This window comes from Mauremys mutica, chromosome 2 (genome assembly GCF_020497125.1).
Source record: "Mauremys mutica isolate MM-2020 ecotype Southern chromosome 2, ASM2049712v1, whole genome shotgun sequence".
NCBI lineage: Eukaryota > Metazoa > Chordata > Testudines > Geoemydidae > Mauremys > Mauremys mutica.
The window spans coordinates 123,869,813-123,895,772 of NC_059073.1; the positions used below are offsets into that span (position 1 = coordinate 123,869,813).

Consider the following 25,960-nt stretch of genomic DNA (forward strand, 5'->3'; position numbering starts at 1 on the left):
AGGTGAACTGCCAAGCCTAGAGGTACCAGGTTTATGAACTGCTCAACCTAGAGTTGCCAGGTCTGGCACAAATTGAGCACGGGCTACGCCCAGATAAGACTTTTATAAAAGACCACTGTTTTGTGTGCATCGGGTTGCACAGTGGTGTTTAAAATCAGTGATTTGAAATGTTCGCTAACACACGTGGCAAACCCAGCTCCTTCTCCTAGTCTAGGCAGGGCCTTAGTGACTTGCTTCTATGAACCTGCCCGGAGCAGCGTGTATGAAATTTAACCCCAACAGAACAACTCAGACCCGCTGCTGCAGGGAATTAGGGACGGGCGGAGCCTGAGGCATAAAACGCCCCGTGGTGGCTCCCGGGGCTCAGCGGAGCTAACACAAGCCCGAGGCCACCACCCCTTTGCCCAGCGCCACTGGAGCCGCTTCAGCGACCTGCGCCGCCCGATTCCGCCCCGGCCCCGCAGCGTTGCCCTCGGTCAGTCCCGGCCTGGCGCCGCCGGCGTGTGGGGCGGGTCCCGCCGCGCTCGCAGCCTGGCGGGGCGGGGAGCGGGGCTGGGACTTGGGTTTGGTTTCCAGCCCGGGGCCGGCGGGCGGGGAGGAGACGCCGGGAGCCGGAGGCCGCCCTGGGCATCGGCCGCACGGTTGGTTCAAGCAGCCGAGGGCGGGGGCCCGGTGGTGCCCGGTGAGTTTGTCTCTCGGGCAGTGGCGGCTCCGGCTCCGGGGCTGGGACAGTCTGTGCGCGGGGGGCCGGGGCCAGGCACCGACCTGCGACCCCGCCCTGTGATGGAAACCACCGCAAGCCCGGGGGTGCGGCCCCTGTGCCCCGGGGGGCAGGTCTGTCTGGGGGGGACGGGAGGAGCGAGGCTCCTAAGAGACCAGACACTGAACCTGGAATCCAGAGCTCACAACAGGCACCTGGAGAAGGTGGCTCAGCCTGGGGCTTCCCCCTCCCAGCAAGCCCGGGTGGGGGAGGAGCCCCGTGATTCTGTGCACCTTGCCCTGGGGTTTGCAGCGCCCGCCAAGGAGCCTCCCCCGGTTCCCTTGCCGGTGGGGTAGGACGGAGCTGGTGGGTGTGCTACACGCAGCGCGGGTTGCTGGTACTTGGGATTTATTAAATCCGTTGCACGTACAGGGGCCCGGCCTTGGCTGCTGATTCTTGTGGGAGAGGTTCCTGCGATGGGAGGTGCCTGGCACTGCCGTTTACTGAGCCACTGAAACAGGGCACTTGTCTCTAAATGAATCCCTGCAGCCCTGGATTGAAGAAGGCAATAAAGCTTGCAGTGCACATACACCTGTTACGTTAATAAGCTCTGTACAGTAGCATAAACTACACTATTCTAGACTGAGACTAAAGCAATGTCTTGGTCCAATAAAAGCTATTACCTCCCCCATCCTGTGTCTCAATAAAACAGACAGTACAAACTCATTGGAAGATTAGACCATGGGCCTGAATTACATTTTAATTGAAATGTTGGGATTAATTTTTTCTGACTCATTGCTTATATTAGGCACATTCTGTGCCCCTCACTTTTTTTTTCTCTTTTTACAAATAGAGCTAACTGTATATCTAAAGATATGTGATATTGTGATCACCAGATAGTCTGATGTATTATTTCAATGTAAAACAAGCTTTTTCTTTTTGAGGTGGGGAGAGCCACTTATGGCTATATACACTTTAGGCCCCGGACCTGCAACAAGCCCTGCATAAAGCCCCTCTAACTGCCTTATGGAGCTCTATGAGACTACAGAGGTCCACACATGCAGACTTATTGCAGGATTGGGGGTCTTAGTTTTTAAGATAACAATATACCGGCAGTTCTTGACTTTACAACGTTCTGGTTACAACGAACAGCACTTACGACACTTCTGCATTGACAACCCGATTTGACTTACGATTATAGGTTTTGAGTTTACGCTGTTCCATCCCGTAATGGAGTAGATTGCAGTTCCAAGTTATGACATTATGACACAACGCAATTGTAACTAACCAATTGTGTCAGAGGTCCGAGGATTGCCTGTATCTACAAAAACATTACAGCTTGTTAAATACTGCTTTTGCTCCCATTATGCCCCCACACAAATGGAGATAGATATAGATATGCATACACAGTTTTTTAAATTTATGAGATGACTTTTAAAAACTCAAACTATTCACAGTATTCAGAGAGTGCAGAATAGTTTTTTGACATTCATTCAAAAAAGATGTAAAGTGTTTATTATTTGTTTCCAGCAACATTGTAATATCCTCTGCAATTTCCAGTCATTAAAAAGGGGCGATCCCTACTCTGTTAAGGTTATAACAAAATTTGTTAACAAAAGGTTTTAATAACACCATATCGTTTTGTTCCCTTGCTCTTTTTTGTGTGAGAAATAGATGATTTCCAGCTACCCTTAACCCTTACATAGTGAAGTTATGGGTGCTGTGCCAAACCTTAAAACAAATAAGTAATCAATTAGCTGGCTTGTAGGTGTCACATATGGAGTATGAAGCAAATACTCACCAGCAACTGCACACCATACACAATAAACACTAACCCAGGAACCTATCCTTGCAACAAAGCCTGATACCAGCTCTGTCCACATATCTATTCAAGATGACACCATCATAGGACCTAATCACATCTGCCATGCCATCAGGCAGGGGCGGCTCCAGGCACCAGCATGCCAAGCGCGTGCTTGGGGCGGCAAGCCACTGGGGGCACTCTGCCGGTCGCCGCGAGGGCTGCAGGCAGGCTGCCTTCAGTGGCTTGCCTGCAGAGGGTCCGCTGGTCCCGTGGCTTCAGCAGACCTCCTATTTCATGCATGGGAGAAGTGCCAACATGGAGAGAAGTTATTTGGTAATCTAGCAGACAGAAACATGACAAGATCCTATAGCTGGAAGTTGAAGCTTGACAAAATCAAATGGAAAGTAAAGTGCAAATTTTGAACAGGCAGGATAATTAATCATTGGAATAATCTACCAAAAGACTTGATGGCTTCTCAATCACTTCACACTTTTAAATTAAGATTGGCTGTATTTCCAAAAGATATGCTGTAGTTCAACCACAAGTTAGGGGGTTGATGTTGTCCTAATGAGCATGTGCGAAGTATCTTCACATACTCATAAGGAGAGTGAAGCTCTTAGGGTTATGCAGATGGTCGTGAAAGACCACTGTGATCCTTAAAATCTGAGTCCTGTACAAACGTGATGTTTGTTAGCATTGGTAGAGTGGGGGAACGGGACGGTTCGGGCCCAGGTTGCTGTTGGAATGCAAAATGAGGCATGGATAGCCAAAGAAGGTAGACCAGTTATGCAGGACCTTGAAGTCAAGAACAAGAAGCTTGAACGTAATGCAGTTTGGAAGGGGAGCAAGTCCTTTGATAAACAAATCCCTCACATCTCCTAGTTTCCCATTCCTGTTTTCTGCTTGATTCAACTGGATTTCTTGACTAGGTATACGTTAAATACAGTATTTAAACAGAGATGGACAACATGATACACACCACTATCTGACATGTGTGTATCATGTTTTCCATCTCTGTTTTAATACTGTATTTAACAGTTGAATCAAGCAGAAAGTTATGGAGTACAAATGAACAATATGAAATGAAGTGCTGTTTTAGCATTATAGCCTCTTAATAGCTATGTGATAGTTTTTAAATGTAATATAAATTCTAGAAAAGGTAGCTCTTATTCTCATGTATATGCAGATTAGCAGTTATCAAATTGATTTTCCCCCCTAATTTTGACTCTCTTCCCTATTTCGGCTTCAGTAACTAGAGGAAAAATACGCTGCAAATTTGCAAGACTGTAAAGCTTGTGGCAGCTGTCAGGATTGCAGGATTGTTTCTTATTTGGACTGCGTTGACCATAGATCTAGAAATTTTTCTAAGCATGGAAACTTGCATTGTAATGCAGGGAGTTATCCTACACAACACAGAGCAAAGGGAAAACACAAGCAATGCTGTTTTATGAGATCCCAGAAGTTTAATCCCTCTGACATGTCGCAGTTCGTACCAGCACACATACAGACTCCACTGTTTGGTAAACTAAAAAAGCAGCTCCATCATCATGGTCATGAAAGGAATCTGATTGGGTAGGCCTAATAGTATGGATTGTGGTATACCTAGACCTGTATACCACAGAGACATGCATTCCTCTCGGGAGGTGGGGGGCGGGGGGGAGAGAGAGAGAGAGAGAGAGGGAGGGGCGTGTTGTTTTCCTAATAGGAGTATTGTAAAATGGAAAAGGGCAGATGATTCAGTTATTTGGTAACATTGCCCTCAAACTGTGTTAAAGAGCTTTATTCCAGATGGTCAATTAATATTCTAAGTCAAACAGAGTCAAAATGTATTCCTGCTATTTCCAAGGTAGTAGCACTATTTTGGAAGCAGAGTGAGTGTCCATTGGTACATCGATTATCTGTTTTAGGGTTTTGATAAACTTCTGTTTTCGATAATAAGACCGCATGATCATAAGAACATAAGATCAAGACAGATTAGTCTTGCAGAAGTATTTAGGAGCTAGCAGATTTATATTTTGCTGTCTTGTATCTCCTAGATTTGGGGTCAAGGAGGACAAAGAACAAGTGACAGTACTGAGTCTGTTTTTTTTCTGTAATATAATACATTTAAATTAAATCAGCTTGCAATTTAATTTAATAGTGCCCAAACCAGTACATAATGCAAAAAACAAACAAAAATCTCTGCAGGAATTAAAACTCTAAAACATGTATGACATCTACACAAGAGAAGTGCAAGTCTGTACCTGTGTGTGTGGTGTAAAATTCTCCATGGAATCTTTTTTATATTCAGTCTAAGCTTTAAGGTGCACAAGTGTCTCATGTTCCAGTGGTACTCAGGGTAACCAAACATGGACTGAACCAGACTTTGATCTGATTTGAGTTTCTGGTAACACTGCAACAGGAACCAATTTGTAATCTCTGGATGTCATGATGACCAACAGTAATTCCTCTTCCCCTCCCCCCCCCTTTTTTTTTAGATTCAATGGCAAAATGGAGTCTGGGCACTGTGACTTTCCCCTCTCACGAGGTCTCAGTGCCTAGGCTCCAGCTTGAGCCTGAATTTTACACGCAGGGCTGGTGCAACCATTTAGGCGACCTAGGCGGTCGCCTAGGGCACTGGCATTTAGGGGGCGCCATTTTCTTTGGCAGCAACCGCGGTGGCCGGATCTTCGGCCACCCCGGTCGCCGTCGCATTTAGACGGAGGGAGCTGGGGCAGGGGAGCGCGGGGAGGGCCGCCTGCAGCAAGTAAGTGTCGGGGGGTGGCATGTAAGGGAACTCCCCGCCTGCTCCCCGAGCATGCCGTGGCTGCTTCACTTCTCCCGCCTCCCAAGCTTGTGGTGCCTAAGCTGATTGCAACTGCAAGGGGGGCGCCTCAGGGCGGAGGAGGGGAGCTGCCACGGGGGGGGCTAAGGCTAGGGTGCGAAACATCCTTGCACTGGCCCTGATTACACTGCAGTTTTATAGCCCTGCAGACCAAGTCAGCTGACCCAGACTAGCCATATCTGTGCCTCAGGTCTTTCATTGCAGTGTAGACATAGCCTGTGTGTCTTGCCCAGGGTCAAACAGGAAGTCTATAGTAGAGCAGGGAGTTGATACTGAATGTCCCGCATTCCAAAATAGCTTTGTAATCAACAGTCCAGCCTTCTACAATAATGATTTATTTGCTACTGCGCTGAAATTGTACACTTTCCAATCCCCTAAATAGCTGAATAGTCTTTTAGAATATTGTTATTAGAAAGTTGCCTTGACAGTTTTGTAGAGACTCTGCAGTTTGTTCTAGCGTTTTATTGCCATATCAATAATCAAATCAATCACCCACACCATTAATTTCAATTAGTATTGCCTGCTGGTCATAGGTTCTGAAAATACAAAAGGTATCAATCAGCTCTAACTGGGAGCTTTCCAGTAATTTCTTTATGCACAAGTGTATTTACAATGAGCAACTACTGGGCGGCAGCATAAAATTAAAGCCACTATGTTACGGAGATTAATAGAGAGGCTGCAATGCGGACTCTTTTTCATGGGGTATTGGATGAAGACAACCAAATTTGCTTCATATAAGCTACAGAACAGTCATTAGATGGCAACGCTGGTTCGATTAATATGTGTTCTTGGATGGGCACATGTGTCTACTACTCATCTTCATTAGACTTTCTTTAATCCCAGAGGTTCTCTCATACTACAACGTGAATTAAGGATAATACTGCCTTATCATGATTGTTGTCAGTCTCCCAATTGGTTGAATGAGAAATGCTGGAAGCAGAATCTCCTGTTGGTCACTGACAGACAGGAATAGATGGGTTGAGAGTATAAAACAAAACCAGTGCTGAACAATTGCCCTCTAATTGACGTGTCAGGAAGGGAAGAGCAAAGGAAGTTTAAAAATAGTGAAACAAAAGAAAGGGATGAAACATTAATGAGAGACGACTGCAATAAAGAGCTCTTGTCTTACCTGTGTTTCGCTCACCCTCTCTTTATATTTTCCCATTTCTCTTCCCATTTTGCCTCAATCTCCCTATCTCTGCAGAAGTGGCACTCCACCCCTCTAGAACATATAGTCACAGGATCCACTCTCCATAACTCTTCTTTGAAATAGAAGACAAACACTATCCTAGAAAGCAGCAGGAAGTAATATGTGGATTTACTGCAAATGAGTGAATAAGGCAGGTGTTTATAGAACTTTACACCCAAAATCAGTTTGGTTAACAAAAGTTAACAACCTAGATCATAAAGTACATGCAGTGACTATTTTACATCAGATAATCTAATATAAATTCAAATACAGTAATGATATACTACAGGTTGGATTAAAGTAAATTTGAGGCACTAAGTATTGCACAGCTGTGACTTAAACAACATGCCTCCAATAATGACTATTAGATATAAAGCATGTTATATGAAATATAATATTATATAAAATATATTAAATATTAACATAAAATATAAAACATTATATGAAATATAAATTGTATTCATGTAACTAGACAGTGTGGTAGATAGGTACTGAATTCCTGAAAAACAGTGTATAATGGTATTGAAACGCAACACAAATCTTAAAGAACTGGAAAACTTTTCAATCTGCGTGAGTTTGTTCCACTTGTTATCTGAAGGCTCTTTTATAAACTTGGATTCTGATGATCCTTAAACTTATATGATACTTTGCTATATCCTGAGGTAGTGTAAAACCAGTGTAGTTTCACTGACTTCAGTGGAGCTATGGTGCTTTATACCAGCTAAGAATCTGGCACATTAAATACTTATTACATTTTAAATCTGTATCTTATGTGATCTTTCCTTTGTGTTTTGTCTTATAGGTTCTGAACCATGGATAACCTCAGTAAAGCAAACACCACCTTTGCACTCAACCTATTCAGAAAGCTGAGTGAAAATGCCAGTTCACAGAACTTATTCTTTTCTCCTTTGAGTATCTCCTCTGCTTTGTCCATGGTTTTTTTGGGTGCAAAAGGTAACACTGCAGCCCAGATGGCAAAGGTATGTCTGAATAAATTTGAATGACTTAACACAAGTTTGGTCTAGAAGCTGAACCACAGATCTCTGTATGTTCTGTACCTATGGAACACTCCCATTATCATCCTTGTGTGCCTGAGAGTAAAAATTTGGTGGCACCATACAACTGAGGTGCCTTGAAGAAGAGAGAGCTGTCTAGCTGCCTCAAGAGTTAGAAAAGAACTTCTTCAATTACATTCTCCGGGATTAGTATCAGATTATACTAATCACCTAAATATGTCTTAAAAACATAGCCAGGAGCATTTTCTTAAAATCATGCCCCCTTTAAGATGTCAAGTTGGGCAACCAAAAAAATCACTAGTCGCTTTTGAAAATGTAGGTCTAGTTCATTAAACTCTTAATGCCAAATCCTGCTCCAATGAGCACTCGGAACCTCCAGAGAGAAAGAGGGCCCAAGGAAGAAGAGTTGGGTGCCAAGTATGGATCCCTGAGGTCCCCCTTGAAAGGTCAAGCAAAGACCTAAGAGGAGACCCAGGAGACAGAGTCACAAATGTGAAGAGAGAACAAGATTTAGAAAAGGAGAGTGATCAATAGTGGCAAAACTGGCAGGAGTCTGGGAAGATGAGGATGGAGTCGAGGCCCTGAAATCTGTCTGGAAAGAAGGACTTCTGTGTTGCAGTTGCATAGCTTTTTAAGTTCTCTTAGCTTGTGGGTTTTTAGTGTAGTCTGCTTGGTTTCCTGGGGTGAGAATTACAAATTTCAAAACTAGCTTTATTGCTGTCCACTTAGAGCCTTATACAATGTTTGCCTTAGGGGAGGGGAAGAGTTGTCTAAACTTGCAGCTTCAACAATAAAATAGGGTGGAGTTGAAACCAATTCCTTATAATCTCTAAGGACTTTTAGAATTGGCCTGTATATGTCTTTTGTTTAGAATGATTAACTACCATACTAGCAGAAGTTGCTAAAAATTACATGTACTAATGGGTGTGAACATTCTTTTGTTCTGTGTCAGTAAAATCTCTTGCTCAAAATATCAACCAGTATAACAGCTCTGTAATTGTCATGGAATTCATATCATGGCATTTCTTTAGCAGTTACTACTTTTAAGCAAATCCAATATTTGGGAGGCAGTATTTAAAAAAAAAAATCTTATTCAGTGTGTCACATGAATTCAAACGGAGGATGAATTTTAAGCTTTAGTACTAGTTATGTTTAAATAAATACCGTGACAAATTCTGCTGTTACATTGGTGTAAAACTGGAGTAACTATTAGACTTCAATGAAATTGTCAGATTTACATCTATGTAAATGAAAGCAGAATATGGGCTGATCTTGATTTTTAAACCATTGACCTACGAGACCTGACATCAGTGAATTTAGCCCAGAGACTTACCATGGATGTCCCACAGAGTTATCCCAGACTGCATTTGGTTGAATTGAGCCTATTATGTCCTATGGGGACACTTCCATCCATGAGCTGCCCGTCTCCCCTGTTGGCTGTTTGGCCCTTTGGGAAGCCTCCAAGGTCTTGGGCTATTTTGTTGCTTTGGACATTTTCCTGCCCACATGCAGTAAAGCACTGTAGAGCTAAAGTTTTCCCTTAGAAAGAGCTTTTCAGGGTGTCTTACTTCGCTACAGTGTTTCATATTAGAAGAGCCATTCTTGATCTCTATTAAATAACTCTTGCTCAGATTAAAGCAATGACTAATGTACTGGAGCACTAGGTCATTCTATAACATTTCTTCATTTCCACTACCATTTAAGCTCAAATAAGAACCATATCTGTTGTTGAATGTCTTCCCAAGAGAACCTATGCTAACTATTGTACTATCAGGTGCTTCATTTTAGTAAAGTAGAAGGAGGAAAAGAATGGGGAATGGAACAATGCAAACATGAAATGATGCAACAAATAATTCATTATGTAAGGCAAAATGGAGGCCCTGTTACAAAGGGACAAAGGCAGCAGCATCCTGTGGGAGTGCTTGAATTGAAGGCATAGTTCCAAAACATTGCTGGAAGCTTTGGGGAAAGGACTGTTGAAAATAATTCCGGCAACTTAAATCATAACTTATCTGAATTTTTTTTTTAACCTCTTAGTGTGGCAAGTAACAGTTAAGATTAGGGAAAAATAAGGGACATTTCCCCTGTTTGTATACATGTGCATTTGACAGCTCTTTGTGTTTCACTCTTTTTTCCATAGAGACACTTTCCCTGTTTGTCAGGCTCTTCCGCACAATGAAACAAATTTAAAAAAATGTAACTATAAAGCTACAAAAATCGATATGGGGCTCTAGAGACAAGTTTGAGACCTGAAGCTACTTTAAATTCATGTTTTAAAATGAAGTAGATTTCAAGTTGATGGTTTTCCTTTAAACTCTCCAGAACTGTTCATTTTATGTGTCCTAAAGCTAGGACTGAGTGAGGGGTCTCTTCAAAACAGCTATGTTTATTTCCACGGTAAAATGTTTTTTCAACAGGGTCTCTCTTCTAACACAATGAGCTACAAATGTGCTGTGTAATGGAAATCCTTTCCCTTTTAGGGCTGCCTTGGGTGTTCAGGCTGCAGCTTTCTTCTCTAAGCTGCTGAAAGGCATTGTACTAACCTGTCCCAAAGCACATGTTTCAGCACATGTGGGTCATGCTGATTGTATTCATGTCTCTTTCTGTAGGTGCTTTCTCTGGATGAAGCTGAAGACATTCACGATGGATACCAGTCACTTATTTCTGAAATTAACAAACCAGGCACTAATTATGTGCTTAGGATTGCCAACCAGCTCTATGGGGAAAAGACATTTAAATTTCTTTCAGTAAGTCAAACGTTCCGTTTGTTTTTGTGTTATAACACATTTGCTACATTTCCACTTTTGAGTGCAAATCAAGGGATTGGCTTTAATCTACAGGCACTATGTAGTTCAGGACCTGACTAACCAAAGCAAGTCTCCTTGTAAAATCCATTCATGTGCTCAGCTGATTGTATGACAGTTCCTAGCTCTGAACTCTTGAGAACTGGAGCAGCGTGTTGTCAATGGAAGGTCCAACAAACCCCAACTCTTCAGCATTCCATTAATCACTCAGGCATTTTTGGCCAGGAGTTAAGATTTTAAGAATTTCCTTCAAATGGTGGGCAAGGAGGGGAATAGGCATTATTGTGTGACTGGGGTGGGGGGAATGTCTTCCCTCCCCTTAAACTGGACAATGCATTCAAAGAACACAGCAATGGGCACATAATTCTTTTTTAAAATAAGACAGAAGAGCAATTAGAAATTCTCCAAAGACTTAGCGGAGAGTAACAGGTACTGGGGTATATGTTTCCCTTTTAAAATCCAAAAATTGTACCCCTGATTTTAACCTTACTCTTTCGGACCCCCTTCTTTCATCTCAGACAATTAAGAGGTAACTGAAAGTCTCACTTGAGTTCTAGACTCAAAAAAACAAACTTACATTTTCAGTAAGGCAATCAACCTTACCCTCCCCAATCTACAGTAATTTTATTACTAAAAGGGATTGCCAGTATAAATTGGCTCAGATTCAGATATCCTCTTCTCAATTAAAGTTAAAACCACTGTGATTAAATATTTAAACTTGGCATCTTTGGCATTTCGTCCATGAAATAGAAGACTCCAAAATACAAATTGGAAAGAGAGAGAGCATGATTTTGACCTAACCACACAATTACTGACCTATTGACATTTGCACAGTAGACATTTCATAAGGCTGAAGAGCTGGTTATTATGGTCCACACATACTATACAAAAAAGATATAGAAATAACCCCCCTGAGATTTTACTTCTAAACTAGATCAGGTTTGGGTTACTCTGGGAGGGTTACAAAAAACGTTATCTAGAAACCGATTTTACAAAGCCTTGTACTCTCAAACCGAAGCAAATTGATTGCATCACTCTCACCATGCAGTCTTGTTGTTGATCTGTCAGTAAGCCAGCTGCTTGGATTAAGAATGTAATAATAGAAAATAAAACGTTCATTTTGAAAAGAAGTGACAACAAGTTGGTGTTAAGACTGACTCTTTCTGAAGGGATGGAGGAAGAAGAGGTAGATTCTATGTTTGAGTCTTCTACAGCTGCACACCAGAAAAATATATTGCTAAGACATCCTCCTTTGTTTGTCCTAGGCATTTATAGACTGCTGCCAGAAATTCTACTATGCAGAGCTAGAACAACTTGACTTCTTTAGAGCTGCAGAAGATTCCAGAAAATACATAAATGCCTGGGTAGAAGAAAAAACTGAAGGTAAGTAGCTTGCAGAATTCCACAGTGTGTCTCTAAACAGCTAAAGCCTGCTTAAAAAGCGTATGGCTATAGGAGAGAGACAATAAGGGAGGGAGGGGAAAAACAGAACTGAATCCTTCAGATTAAGATGTAGTTCTTGTCTTGTGCAGCGGGTAGAGGATACTGTTAACAACATTACTAGGTAGACAGGTGTGTATTAGCTAAAAACTATGCTTCCTTTAATCTGCCCTAAAGGTAAAATCCAGAATCTGTTGGCTCAGGGTGTTATTGATTCAATGACCAGACTAGTCTTGGTGAATGCCATCTACTTCAAAGGCAACTGGGCAACCCAATTCAACAAGGATTGCACAGTGGAAACACAATTTAAAATTAACAAGGTATGAAGTAGGGAAATATCACTAATTTTGCACTACACTTCACCCAGAGAAAACAAGAAATGCTTTTAATCAGGATTGCCCTAAGTACACTTTACCACAACCCATTCTATCCCATCCCCTCAACACAACCCCTTTGGTTAGTTTATTGTAAACATCTTTGAAACTACATTTTCAAATAAATCCATTAACATGGATGTATCCCTTATTTCCTTCATTCTCTCTCTGTTTTCTGCTGTACCTCTCAGTATATCTTTTCAGCATTGGAGGGCGGTAGCCTTGAACACAATTACAGAACTTACAATAGTCAGAATTTTAACATGTAAGGGAAGAAGTGGATAAATGAGTGTCAGTTTGGGATTCCATACATTGTTCAGTGTTTAGAGAACCTGTAAGTCATTTGACATCCCTTTCCTCGAACCTGTTGCTGTTTTGTGTGCAGAACTCCCACAGAATTATGGTTACTTACAGAAACTGGTCCCCTTTGCTTCAGTTTTTACCCAGTGATAAAATTGGAACATGAAAAATGCTCAACTACCTCATGTGTTATAAGGTTTGATTTGTAAAATGTGTGGCAGTTGCCAATTCTCCTCAAAGCAATGTAAATCAGGAGCAACTCTACTGCAATCCATGGAGCTAAAACAGCTATACTTAGGCCTGGTCTACACTAGGACTTTAATTCGAATTTAGCAGCGTTAAATCGAATTAACCGCGCACCCGTCCACACCAGGAAGCCATTTAATTCGACATAGAGGGCTCTTTAGTTCGAATTCTGTACTCCTCCCCGACGAGGGGAGTAGCGCTAAATTCGACATGGCTATGTCGAATTAGGCTGTGTGTGGACGGAAATCGACCTTAGTAGCTCTGGGAGCTATCCCACAGTGCACCACTCTGTTGACGCTCTGGACAGCAGTCCGAGCTTCGATGTTCTGACCAGCCACACAGGAAAAGCCCCAGGAAAATTTGAATTCCTTTTCCTGTCTGGACAGTTTGACTCTCATTTCGTGGTTGGACATCGGGGCGAGCTCAGCAGCACCGGCAGCAATGCAGAGCTCTCCAGCAGAGGAGTTCATGTAATCTGTGAATAGAAAGAGGGACCCAGCATAGACTGACCGGGAAGTCTTGGATCTGATCGGTGTGTGGGGCGAGGAGTCTGTGCTTTCAGAGCTGCGCTCCAAAAAACGGAATGCAAAGACCTACGAGAAGGTCTCCAAAGCCGTGAGAGACAGAGGATACAGGCGGGATGCAACGCAGCGCTGCGTGAAAATCAAGGACCCCAGACAAGGTTACCAAAAAATCAAAGCAGCAAACGGACGCTACGGAGCCTGCCACCACTGCCCCACCAGTGACCATGGACTCTGACGATGGGACAGTGTCGACGGACAGTTCCTCGGCGATGTTCACGGACGGGGAAGATGAGGAAGGGTTTGTGGAGGACGAGGCAGGCGACAGCGCTTACAACGCTGGTTTCCCCGACAGCCAGGATCTCTTCATCACCGTCACGGAGATCCCCTACCAACCCTCCCCGGCCGTTAACCCGGACCCTGAATCAGGGGAAGGAGCAGTCGGTAAGTGCTTTAAACATGTAAACTTTTATTCTTAATATAACAGGAAGCTGAAGTATGTGAAAAGGAGGTCTCTACATATATGGGGATAGAATAGAAATCCTCCTGGGAGATCTCCACAAAGCTCTCCTGGAGGTAATCGAAAAGCCTCCGCAGGAGGTTCCTGGGGAGAGCTGCCTTATTGGGTGCTCCGTGGTAGCACACTTTTCCGTGCCAGGCTTTCATGAGGTACTCAGGGAGCATTGCCTCCCCGAGCACGGCTGCATAGGGCCCTGGTTTGTGCTGGCTTTCACGCAGCATGCGCTCTCTATCTCCTTCAGTGACCCTCCTCAGGGCGATCTCGCTCGGCGACTCCTGCATCTAATTAGGGGAATTACTGTAATGTTACGCCTGGTCCAAAGTATGTTTAAAAAATCTCCGGACAGACGGCGTAGCAGAGACTCAGCACACTGCTGCGTGACGAGCGTAACGGAAAGCCAAAGAATCAAATGGACGCTCATGGAGGGAGTGGGGACTGAGGACGCAAGGTATCCCACAGTTCCTGCAATCTCCGAAAAGCATTTGCATTCTTGGCTGATCTCCCAATACCTGTATGGTCAAACACATTGTCCGCGGCGGTTCAGGGCATAGCTCGTCAATGTACCCCCCTCCCACACCCCCAGAAGGAAAAGGAAAAAAAATCGTCTCTTGACTCTTTTAAATGTCACCCTATGTGTACTGAATGCTGCTGGTAGACGCGATGTTGCGGCACTGAGCTGTAGCATCCTTGCCCCCCTCCGCCTCATGTGTGGCTGATGGTGCAATAAGACTGATATCCGTCATCATCATCATCAGCCTTGCTGTAGATGGTGTAGTGCAATATGACTGGTACCCGTCCTCATCATCAGCCCATAAGTAGACGGCCTGCTAACCATCTTCAACATAGCAACAGGGGGCTGAGCTCCATCAGCCCCCGCCCTTCATGTGTAAAGAAAAGATTCTGTACTGCCTGGACTGTCATAGCAGCAGGATGCTATTTTCCTCTCCCACCACACTGCTTAATGTCCTGTCTGGACAATCATAGCAGCTGGAGGCTGCCTTCCCCTCATTTCATTTCAGTAACAAGTCACTGTTTCTTATTCCTGCATTCTTTATTACTTTAGCACAGAAATCAGGGGACACTGCAACGGTAGCCCGGGAAGGCTGGGGGAGGAGGGAAGCAACAGGTGGGGTTGTTGCAGGAGCACCCCCTGTGAATGCCATGCAGCTCATCATTCCTGCATAATCTGACACGGAGCGGCTGTGCTCTCTGGTTCTCTGATACACTGGTTCTCTACTACACTAGCCCCATCTTCTATGCAGGAATTAGTCTATTTTTATATACCATAAAGGAGGGATTGACTCGGGGAGTCATTCCCAGTTTTGTCTTTTGCGCCCCCGGCTGATCTCGGCCAGGGGCACCTATGACAGCAGCAGAAGGTATAATGCAATACGGCTGGTAATCATCATCACCTTGCCAATTTACAATGGCATGGTAGATGGTACAATATGGCTGATAACCATCTGTGCTGTCATGCAAAAGCAAATGAATGCTGCTGTGTAGCGCTGCTGAATCGCCTCAGTCCGCGGCATCTAGTACACATACGGTGACAGTGACAAGAGGCAAAACAGGCTCCATGGTTGCCATGCTATGGCGTCTGCCAGGGCAATCCAGGGAAAACGGGCTCAAAATGATTGTCTGGCGTTGCTTTCCCGGAGGAAGGAATGAGTGACTACATGTACCCAGAACCACCCGCGACAATGAAATTTGCACCATCAGGCACTGGGATCTCAACCCGGAATTCCAAGGGTCGGGGGACACTGCGATGGGGTGGAACAGGGGCAGAGTTTATGCTTTCCGGATTGCCTGCTGCAGGAGTGCGGATGAGATAGGTGCTGTGCATGGTGTTGTTCACAGACACAGACTAGACTGTGTTCATTGTTCGCAGAAATGTATCTTTGCAAGGAATTCACTCCCTCTTTCCCATCACACAGCTTCGACTGTCTCCAGACCTGCCACAGCATCCCCCTCACAGAGGCTGGCAAAGATTAGGCGGCGAAAGAGAGAGACACGGGATGAGATGATCGCTGAAGTTATGGGGTGCTCCCGAGCCGAGGCGGACCAGCAGAGCCAGTGGAGGGAGACCCTCTCTCTGTACCAGCGCTCACACAGCGAACAGGAGGAGAGGTGGAAGACAAGCAGGCGACTCAAACGCTGCTTGGACTAATGAGGGAGCAAACGGACACGCTCCGGCGCCTTGTGGATGTTCTGCAGGACCGCAGGCAGGAGCAGAGAGCCCCCCCACAGTGTATCTGCAACCGCCCTCCCCCGCCACAAAGTCCCATACCTCCCGTCACCCAAAGTAACCAGAAGGAGTGGCGCCAGGGGCCGTGAAAACTGTCACTGCACCCCAGCAGAGTGCTCAAGTACACAAAAGCTCTCATACCCTAATTTTTGAGAATTCCTTCCCTTCCTGACTTACCCTAGCCCCAATCCCAGTTTCATCCCCTGACTGTCTGGTTAATTATTAAAAATACTTTGCTGTTAATTACTGTTTCCGTCATGCTTTTTTACACAACGCTGCGTTTGAAGGGGTGAGTGGGGAAGGGGGTAGGGTATTGCATAGGACAGTCACCTTTAGCAGGGTACAGAGACGGGGGCAGGATCAGCAGCAGGTCACACACACACTGCAGTCAGTAGGCACCCTGGTCGGTATGGGAGGTGGTTTGCAGGTTCTGTGTGGGTGGGGGGGTACGTGACTTTGTAGCAGGGAAGGGGGGTTACAGATCTCATGCAACGGTCCCTGTCCTGGACCACAGAGCCACGCAGCAGAGGAATCTGTATCCGTTCTCCCCCGCCACAAGGCCACATAGGCCCCACACACAGAGTCCCAAAAATGAGGGATGGCAGGCTCCGTTGAAACAACCAGTCTGGCACTGCAGACCGCTCTGGGAGCAGGAGCCTGTCATTCCTCGAGTTTAGAGGTGGTCTTTACATCACCGCACTCCCTACCCAGCACAGTCTGCGTCCCAGTTTCAACCCTTTAATGCAAAGTCATCAATAAAGAAACCTTTGTAAAGTTACAGTGGAACATGTATTTTATTTTTAAACATGTGTTGGAAGTGGGGGAAGCGGGGTGGACGGGGTATGTAACTGCAGATGCTGGTCAACAGTAACTTGGTAAAGAAACAGGGGCAGGTTCAGCTTCTCTGTAAAGAAACTGAACACTCACAGGTCACGCTGCTCGCTGGTACTTGAAGAGTTCCTTGTCGCTGTGCAAGGTGCCTGCACAGAGCTTCACGAGGCAGGGCATTAGCGGGTAGGCTGGGTCCCCGAGGATCACAATAGGCATCTGCACATCCCCAAGAGTTATTTTGTGGTCCGGGAAGAAACTACCTTCCTGCAGGCATCTAAACAGAGCAGAGTTCCTGAAAACACGCGCGTCATGAACTTTGCCTGGCCACCCGACGTTGATATTGGTAAAACGTCCCCCATGGTCCACCAGTGCTCGCAGCACCATTGAAAAGTAGCCCGATTTCTCAGCAGCTGACTGTGGAAGAGGTGGATGATAAAGTGCGAGGAGTTGACAACGGCCATAACTGCCGCGGGCTCCGTGCTCGCAGTGCTGTGGTGCCCGTGCTGTCACTGAGCAGAAAAGTGCACGAACAGATTGCCCGCAGGCGCTTTCTGGGAGGGAGGGAGGGCGTGATTGACGGTTCAATGATGACAGTTACCCAAAACCACCCTCGACACATTTTTTCCCCCAGCAGGCATTGGGGGGAAATCCCAGAATTCCAATGGGCAGCGGGGAGTGCGGGAACTGTGGGATAGCTTCCCACAGTGCACCGCTTCCAAATTCGACGCTGGCCCCGTTACTGTGGACTCACACAGTCGAATTAGTGTTTTTAGTGTGGATACACAAATTCGACTTAAGTTGATTCGAAATAGTCTTGTAGTGTAGACGTACCCTTAGACTGTAAGCTCTTCGGGACAGGGTTGGTCTTCTTGCTAGCACAGTGGGGTCCTGGTCCATGACTGGGACTCCAAGAGGTATGATAGTATAAAAAATAAGTGAGAAGAATTGGGCTCTTACTGTATACAAGCAGAAGGGAACACACATGCGTTCAGATATTTTTACACATAGAACGCTTCTGTTTACAGCAAACTTTGATCAAAACAAGATCACTTTTGCTTTAAAATGGATTCCACCATTAAATTGATACACAAATTAGATCAGGTTTCTTTTTTAGCTACTCACATCACAGTGTGTAAATCTCCTCATCTTAAAGTGCATCCACTCTACCCCAAGGCATAATACAGTAATTCTCAATGTGATTATAGGCCAGCCTTCTGTCTTGGAGAAGCTCATTCATCCTCTTGAGGCTGTCTCCAAATAGCACAAACAGGGATTGGTGACATGACTCTGAAGAGCATACCAAGAAACTGAATGAAATGTGAGCCACCTTGTATGTTTACCCATACCTTCCTGGATGGTGAAAGTCATTCAGGAGTGCCTGGAAGTCCTACTATCTCTTGATGCCATCTTTTAGAGAGAGAATTTTATCGCCTAGCCCAACACATGCTGTAGTCAAGCAGCACCACAGAAGCCATGATTTGGACAAACTGGAGAAATGGTCTGAGCTAAATAGGATGAAATTCAGTAAGGACAGTTGCACGCATCCTAAATGGAAAATGACTGCGTAGGAAGGAATTCTGCGGAAAGGGATCTGGGGATCATAGTGGACCACAAGCTAAATATGAGTCAACAGTGTAATGCTGTTGCAAAAAAAGCAAACATAATTCTGGGATGTATTAGGAGGAGTGTTGTAAGCAAGACACGAGAAGTAATTCTTCCGCTCTACTCTGCTCTGATTAGGCCTCAGCTGGAGTATTGTGTCCAGTTCTGGACACCACATTTCAGGAAGGTTGTGGACAATTTGTAGAAAGTTCAGAAAAGAACAACAAAAAATGATTAAAGGTCTAGAATACATGACCTATGAGGGAAGACTGAAAAACTGGGGTTGTTTAGTCTGGAAAAGAGAAGACTGAGAGGGGACATGATTACAGTTTTCAAATATGTAAAAGGTTGTTACAAGGAGGAGGGAGAAAAATTGTTTTTCTTAACCTCTGAGGATAGAACAAAAAGCAATGGGATTAAATTGCAGCAAGGGAGGTTTAGGTTGGACATTAGGAAAAACTTCCTAAGTGTCAGGGTGGTTAAACACTGGGATAAATTGTCTAGGGAGATTGTGGAATCTCCATCATTGGAGATTTTTAAGAGCAGGTTAGACAAACATCTGTCAGGAATGGTCTAGATTAGTAGTCCTGCCACGAGTGCAAGGGACTAGACTAGATGACCTCTTGAGGTCCCTTCTAGTTCTTTGATTCTGTGATTGTTTGGAAAAAATCCAAAAACTACCAAGATAAAAGACGGCCTTTTAAATTTACAGTGTGAGAGAAATACATATCCCCAGTACAGAGGAGGTATTTTAAAAACTGGTTTGTTTTAAGAAAACAGATAGGCATCAGAACCAATCATATCGTATAAATTCTGTTACTTCAATGGGATTACTCACATGCTTAAAACTAAACCCTTGAGTAAGTGTTTGCAGGATCAAGGCCTTAACCAGAAGATTAGTTTAAAAGGACTGTAAATTAATCCACCTGATTACTGAACGGTACAAATACCAACCCTTCCACTATCATGAGTAGAATTTACAAAAACTTATTCTAGTACCTATATGTTTTAGGAAAATAAACCAGTTTTCAAATACTTCCTATGTATTGTAGACATATATTCCTCTGATGCTATAAATTTAAAGGGAAGTGTTTTAGCTTGGTAGCATGTTATTTTTTTCCCAAACAAACATGGACCAATGTTATTTTATTGTCAGATATTCTGAATTTACATCTTGAATTATCATGTTTCACTGTTAGTTAACATTAAAAATTACTCAGGTGGTGCTAATTCCAATACTGACATAGATAGTAAACATCAGCATGAGCCTATGAACCAAGTATACATTTCCACTCATAGAAAAAAGTATTGGTATTCAATATGAATTAAAAATTAATCCGACTTACATGAAAAGAAAATCAAAGCATATATGTACTTCTGCATTATGTGCAATTCTGCGCAATATTTAAAATGATGCTGTGTTAAATTCTGAGTGAAAAATTCTGCCAACTATAAAAAAGTACCTTATATTAACAATAAGCATTTTAGAACTACATAGGCAGAAATAAACCCATGGAAATTTTATGCTTAAGTAAAGCAATGGGCCTGATTCTGTTCTTATTTACACAAGCTTTACACCAATATAACTTAAACTGATTTCAACAGCTATTCTAGAATCAGGCCCATAATGTTGAAATTCCTCAATGTACTGTGAATTCTTTTTCTACGGCATAAAATATTTCAGCTAAACAGCATTTTGGGGGTACTATTAGAAGCAAAAACTGGCCCTGTGTCAAAATATTCAAATTAGCAATGCATTAGTAAATCTGAGCCAAAACAGAGATGTTGATGCAGATGGATTAAAATCTGCTACTGGAGGGTAACTGGTTGTTTGAAGTATTCCTCTTGTTTAGTCACATATTGATTTTTCCCAGCTGACAACATTTGGGAGGCAATGTGGTTCAGTGGACAGAGGGCAGGCCAAAGAGTGAAAAAAACAGGATTCTACACACACAGGAAGTTGTTCAACTTTTCCTACCATCCCAGTTTCCCCATTCCAGTTCTATGATTCTGTGAGTGGAAACCACAGACTTTACTAATTAGTGCTTGGGATCTAACCTCCTTCCTATTTGTGGATAATGTAATGAAAATGCAAGTGGATACACCTGCTTACCATCTGTATAGTGGACCTTCCCAAATCTGGTCTTCAGATCTTGATAGGTAATAGACAGTACAAGTAGTGTTGATGGATGACCTGCTCTTGTCCATGGATAAGAGACATACATTCACACTCTTGGATCTCTCTGAAGCATTTGATAGAATGCTATTGTCCTGCCTTAGACCTACTGGGGAGTTGGTGCCAATCTTTCCCAGAAAGAGCCCTAGCTTGTGAAGTTGCTTAGTTCTCCTTTTTCTTCTTCAAGGGTGGAGGTGGGGGGGATCAATAATATGCTGACTTCCCATTAAATACAGGGTCATATTAAGGTTTTGACCCTAATCTTCAAAGCTGTCTATGAAACTGGCCAGAGCTACTCAAGGACTGTGTTTTCTTCATGACAGGGAATAAAGCTTTTAAAAGAATTCATTACGAACTACAGAACTGTCAGTCAAAAAAACTTGAGTGGAAGACGGCAGATGACCCACAACTATGGAATTCACAAATTAGTGCTTCCAGAACAAACCGTAAAACTCACTTTTTTATCCCCAGCCTGCTTACGCTGACTATAAGGTGGATAGAAAGCTGGCTAGATTGTCGGGCTCAATGGGTACTGCCCAACGGCTCGATGTCTAGTTGGCAGCTGGTATCAAGCGGAGTAGTCCTGGGGTCGGTCCTGGGGCTGGTTTTGTTCAACATCTTTATTAATGATCTGGATGATGGGATGGATTGTACCCTCAGCAAATTTGCAGATGACACTAAACTTGGGAGAGAGGTAGATACACTGGAGGGTAGGGATAAGGTCCAGAGTGACCTAGACAAATTGGAGGATTGGGCCAAAAGAAATCCAAGGAGGTTCAACAAGGACAAGTGCAGAGTCCTGCACTTAGGAAGGAAGAATCCCATTCACCGCTACTGACTGGCTAAGCAGCAGTTCTGCAAAAAAGGACCGGGGGATGTGGCCGAGAAGCTGGATATGAGTCAGTAGTGTGCCCTTGTTGCCAAGAAGGCTAATGACATATTGGGCTGCATTAGTAGGAGCATTGCCGATTGAGGAAAGTGATTATTCCCCTCTATTTGGCACTGGTGTGGCCACACCTGCAGTATTGCATCCAGTTTTGGGCCCCCCACTACAGAAAGGATGTGAACAACTTGGAGAGAGTCCAGCAGAAGGCAATGAAAATAATTAAGGGGCTGGGGCACATGACTTATGAGGCGATGCTGAGGGAACTGGGCTTAGTTAGGCTGCAGAAGAGAAGGGTGAGGGGGAATTTGATAGCAGCCTTCAACTACCTGAAGGAGGGTTCAAAAAGGCTGGAGCTCGGCTGTCTCAGTGGTGGCAGATGACAGAAGAAGGAGCAATGGTCTCAAGTTGCAGTGAGGGAGGTCTAGGTTGGATATTAGGAAACACTATTTCACTAGGAGGATGGTGAAGCACTGAAATGGGTTACCTAGGGGGGTGATGGAATCTCCATCCTTAGAAGTTTTTAAGGCCTGGCTTGACAACGCCCTGGCTGGGATGATTTAGTTGGGGTTGGTCCTGCTTTGAGCAGGGGAATGGACTAGATGACCTCCGGAGGTCTCTTCCAACCCTAATCTTCTATGATTCTATGATTTTAAAATGGTCATTTCAAACCATTAGTGGCTTTATGATTTTAGGATTTAATTATTTTTATAACATCACTAAAATATTTGACATTTCTTTTGAGCCTAAAAGAACAAAATATTTAAGCTGAAGATGTTCCCTGTCCATTTGAAACAAAGATTAATATATGTTAATAAATTAAAGGGCTTGAATCCAAGCGTGAAACTCTTTAGGCACAGAGTTCCAGTGTTTTAACAATGTTGTTGATAGGAAGCTACACACAAAGCAACTAAAATACTTGTAGTGTTTTCCTCAAAATAAATGTCAAGGGACTGAGCATTACAAATGGGAAAAGCCTGATGGAATTCTGGTTCATTCCCTGCCACCCCAAAGGGCAATGGTAGGACCCTTCCCTACAATATTTTTTAGTGCTCTGTCCAGCCTAATTTCAGATGTCCCATGTGATTTGAATCCCAGTTCTTCTAGTTTAGTATCAACATGCTGGCTCTGTAGTACTTGTTGACACTGATACTTTTTTTTTTTTTAAAGAATGAGAGCAAACCAGTGCAGATGATGTTCAAGGAAGCTAAATTTAACATGAGCTACATAGCAGATTTTCAGACCAAAATCCTTGACCTCCCTTATGTTGATAACGAGACTAGTATGATCATCCTGCTTCCTGATGAAATCCAAGATAATTCCACTGGCCTGGAACAGGTAAGGCATTTGTACTGAATACAAAGCTCAAATCCTGCTAGAGAAGAGCATTTGACTAAATCTCATTTAGATCTGTGAATTCAAGTCCCAAGCTCCAAACTCACCAGTATTAGCACAGGGTGGGAGCAGGGGTGGCTCCAAGCGCCAGCACGCCAAGAGCGTGCCTGGGGCGGCAAGCCACGGGGGGCGCTCTGCCGGTCGCCGTGAGGGCAGCAGGCAGGCTGCCTTCGGAGGCATGCCTGCATAGGGTCCGCTGGTCCCGGGGCATCGGCAGACCTCCCGCAGGCATGCCGCCGAATCCACGGGACCGGGGACCTCCCACAGGCAAGCCGCCGAAGGCAGCCTGCCTGCCGTGCTTGGGGCGGCAAAATACCTTGAGCCGCCCCTGGGTGGGAGAGCTGCGGAGGTGTTGCATCTGTTCCCCAAGAGCTGGGAATACCATGTGTCACTGTCAAGTAAGCCCAGCTCTCTCTGATGCCCAGAGAAATGTTAAGTTCTGAAAAGAGACACTTCTTGACCAGACATTGGGACAGGGGTCAGCAACCTCTGGCACGTGGCTCACCAGGGTAAGCACCCTGGCGGGCCGGGCCAGTTTGGCCGAATCTGCCGACACGGCAGGTAAACAATCGCAGCTCCCACTGGCTGTGGTTCACCACTCCAGGCCAATGGGGGCGGCGGGAAGCCGCGGCCGGCATGTCCCTCGGCCCACGCTGCTTCCCGCCGCTCCCATTGGCCTGGAGCCACGCAGCAAGTGGGAGCCACGATTGGCCAAGCCTGCCACTGCGGTAGGTAAACAAACTGGCCCAGCCTGCCAGGGTGCTTACCCTGGTGAGCCACGTGCCAGAGGTTGCCGACCCCTGCATTGGGATGAAGCCAGAATGTAGTGAGTGACAGATTGAAGGAGATCCTGGAGATCTCCCACTGTCACAAAAATCAATTCCTGTGTGATGGATTTCCCCCCATATTCCTTTCTAACTGTAGTGGGTTGGGCTCTCCCTCACTGTACCTGACTCTCTACCTAACATTTCTTCATTTGGGAGTCCTCAAGTGCTCCTCCTCCATTCAAGAGCTACTGATTTCCTTTCTGTGATACATCGTTACTGGGCTGGCAAGGGATACCAAAATAGTAATACCTCTGCCAAGTACGCTTCATTACTAGTGACAACATGCAATTGCATTAACTTGTTACCATGAAGGATGGTCTTGGGATGGTACCTGCATATAGCACAGTGGGGCTCTGATCCTAACTGGGGGGCCTTTTGACTGTATTGAAAAAAGAATAAGAATGTTTCTGACTGTCATTTAGTTTTGGCTTCTGACTACAGCAATAATCTTTTTTTCTTGTAGCTGGAAAGAGAACTTACCTATGAGAAACTTACAGAGTGGATACATCCAGAAATGATGGACTATACTGAAGTGGAGGTGTTTTTACCCAGATTTAAGTTGGAACAAGCTTATGATCTGAAGCCTGTTCTGAAGAGCATGGAAATGGCTGATGCATTTGACAGCAACAAGGTGGATTTATCTGGAATGTCAGCCAGCAATGACCTAGTTCTGTCTGAGGTTGTTCACAAGTCCTTTGTGGAGGTAAACGAAGAAGGCACGGAGGCAGCAGCTGCTACTGCATTAGTGTTCCGTATGCTTTGTGCACGGATTGTACCACAGTTCACTGCTGACCATCCTTTCCTCTTCTTTATCCGGCACAACAAAACTGGCAACATTCTGTTCTATGGCAGATTTTGTTCCCCCTAAAAAGAAAAAATGCAGCCCTTAACACAGTAAAGTTATTTCCATTTGACTACCTTGGGATTTTTTTTTTGCACTCTAAGCAACAAGCTTTGTACAGATGCTGTACATTACATGGTGTAACCCTAAACACCCTTCTCTCTTGTGCCTGAAACAGCTTTTTGTAGTCCTCTATTCAAATTTAAGCAACAGTTTTAAATAACAGGATCATTTAATATTTATTCCAAGCCGTAAGATGGCATTTGCCATAGTTACCTGTAAAGCACCCTTTGTATCCTGTATACCTTAATAAATGCAGGGTTCCTTAACTTGATTCCATCTTTAGCCATAACACCTTGCTTAATGCATCCCTCCATCTCTGTACATATTCCCCTAGAAATTTGGTTCTCATAGTTGGGGTTTCTTAGCAGCAAGTGGTAAGATCTCATGGGGAAAGGAAAAAGAAAGAAGACTGACTTCTGACTGACCTCCAAATGCTTTTTGCAAATTTCCCTTCTCCCTCTCTCATTTTCCAGACTGGTTCCTTCCATGTCTAGCTATGCAGCCATCTAACAGATTTTTATGAATGATGCTAACACAACTGTTACTCTTGGGGGAAAATTGAGCAAGTACTTATTCAAGACAAGGAATGAAGTCAGCTCCCCTGAAGTCAATGGTAAAACTTCTTATTGACTTCAGTGGGGTCAGAATTTCACTCTGCATGTGTCTTATCACTAGTTAATCTGGGTTACACTAATATTTTTAACATTTGTGAAATAGGACAGACATTTGCTTAGACTGATAATGCTAAACTGCACAGCCATAGTGGTCTTATCCAGTGATTTTGGTCTTGCTGTTTCTGCTCCTTGAACCAACAATAAAGGAACTGATGTGAAGTGCTGTGGGGTCAGGTTTTGTTTGGGTTTAATTGTGTAGTTCTTCAGCTGGAGTGGGATTGAAACAAACATTGTGTGAATTTTGCCATCAATAACTAGCAGGGACAGGCTCTGCCATTCTAAGACTGCACTAGCAGGGCTCCCACCTCCAATCAAGTCCAGTATTTATTGCTTCCTTTAGAATACTTGGCTGCCAAGAACATACGTAAATAGAGGCAAAAGGGTGGTTAACTTGGAACACAGAATTTAGTGTTGTTCTGAGTGTTGCAGCTAACTCAGTTTCAGTCTCAAATTAGGTTTGCCAACAGCACCTCATAACCTGGCAGAATGAAGTCTGAGGAGGTAAGGGCACAGCTGTCTCTTCTATGCATGGAATTAGTTTAAGTGAAAACGTCGTTGTTAAAAATAACCTTTCACTGTATTATAAATTGCAATAAGATACCAGTCCTGGATTGTATGCAAGGTTTTCATTCCTTCCGCCAACTACAAATCCTGACCCTTCACAATCGGTGCCCCTACAGGCACT

The 25,960-nt window shown here is 44.2% G+C and overlaps 1 protein-coding gene across 3 annotated transcripts; it reads left to right on the forward strand.

Moving 5' to 3' along the window:
- The first annotated feature begins 355 nt into the window (after nt 1-355).
- Nucleotides 356-24,567, forward strand: LOC123364873 (serpin B6-like). Of its 3 annotated transcripts, none has more exons than XM_045007355.1 (7): nt 356-475; nt 7,320-7,497; nt 10,143-10,280; nt 11,603-11,720; nt 11,955-12,097; nt 22,646-22,813; nt 24,161-24,567. In XM_045007355.1, the coding sequence occupies exons 2-7, from the start codon at nt 7,330-7,332 to the stop codon at nt 24,563-24,565; spliced, it is 1,140 nt and encodes a 379-aa protein (XP_044863290.1). In that variant the 5' UTR covers nt 356-475; nt 7,320-7,329; the 3' UTR covers nt 24,566-24,567. The 3 variants fall into 3 exon arrangements, with proteins under 3 accessions (XP_044863290.1, XP_044863289.1, XP_044863291.1); XM_045007354.1 differs by lacking the exon at nt 356-475 and adding an exon at nt 560-682; XM_045007356.1 differs by lacking the exons at nt 356-475; nt 7,320-7,497; nt 10,143-10,280; nt 11,603-11,720; nt 11,955-12,097 and adding an exon at nt 20,295-21,038.
- Nucleotides 24,568-25,960: the final 1,393 nt, after the last annotated feature.

Bases quoted from the DNA above. Each gene is read 5' to 3' on its own strand.
- LOC123364873 (XM_045007355.1), top strand. From the start codon at position 7,330: ATGGATAACCTCAGTAAAGCAAACACCACCTTTGCACTCAACCTATTC. The intron at 12,098-22,645 runs GTATGAAGTAGG...TTTTTTTTAAAG, and splicing joins CACAATTTAAAATTAACAAG to AATGAGAGCAAACCAGTGCA. The intron at 22,814-24,160 runs GTAAGGCATTTG...TTTTTCTTGTAG, and splicing joins ATTCCACTGGCCTGGAACAG to CTGGAAAGAGAACTTACCTA.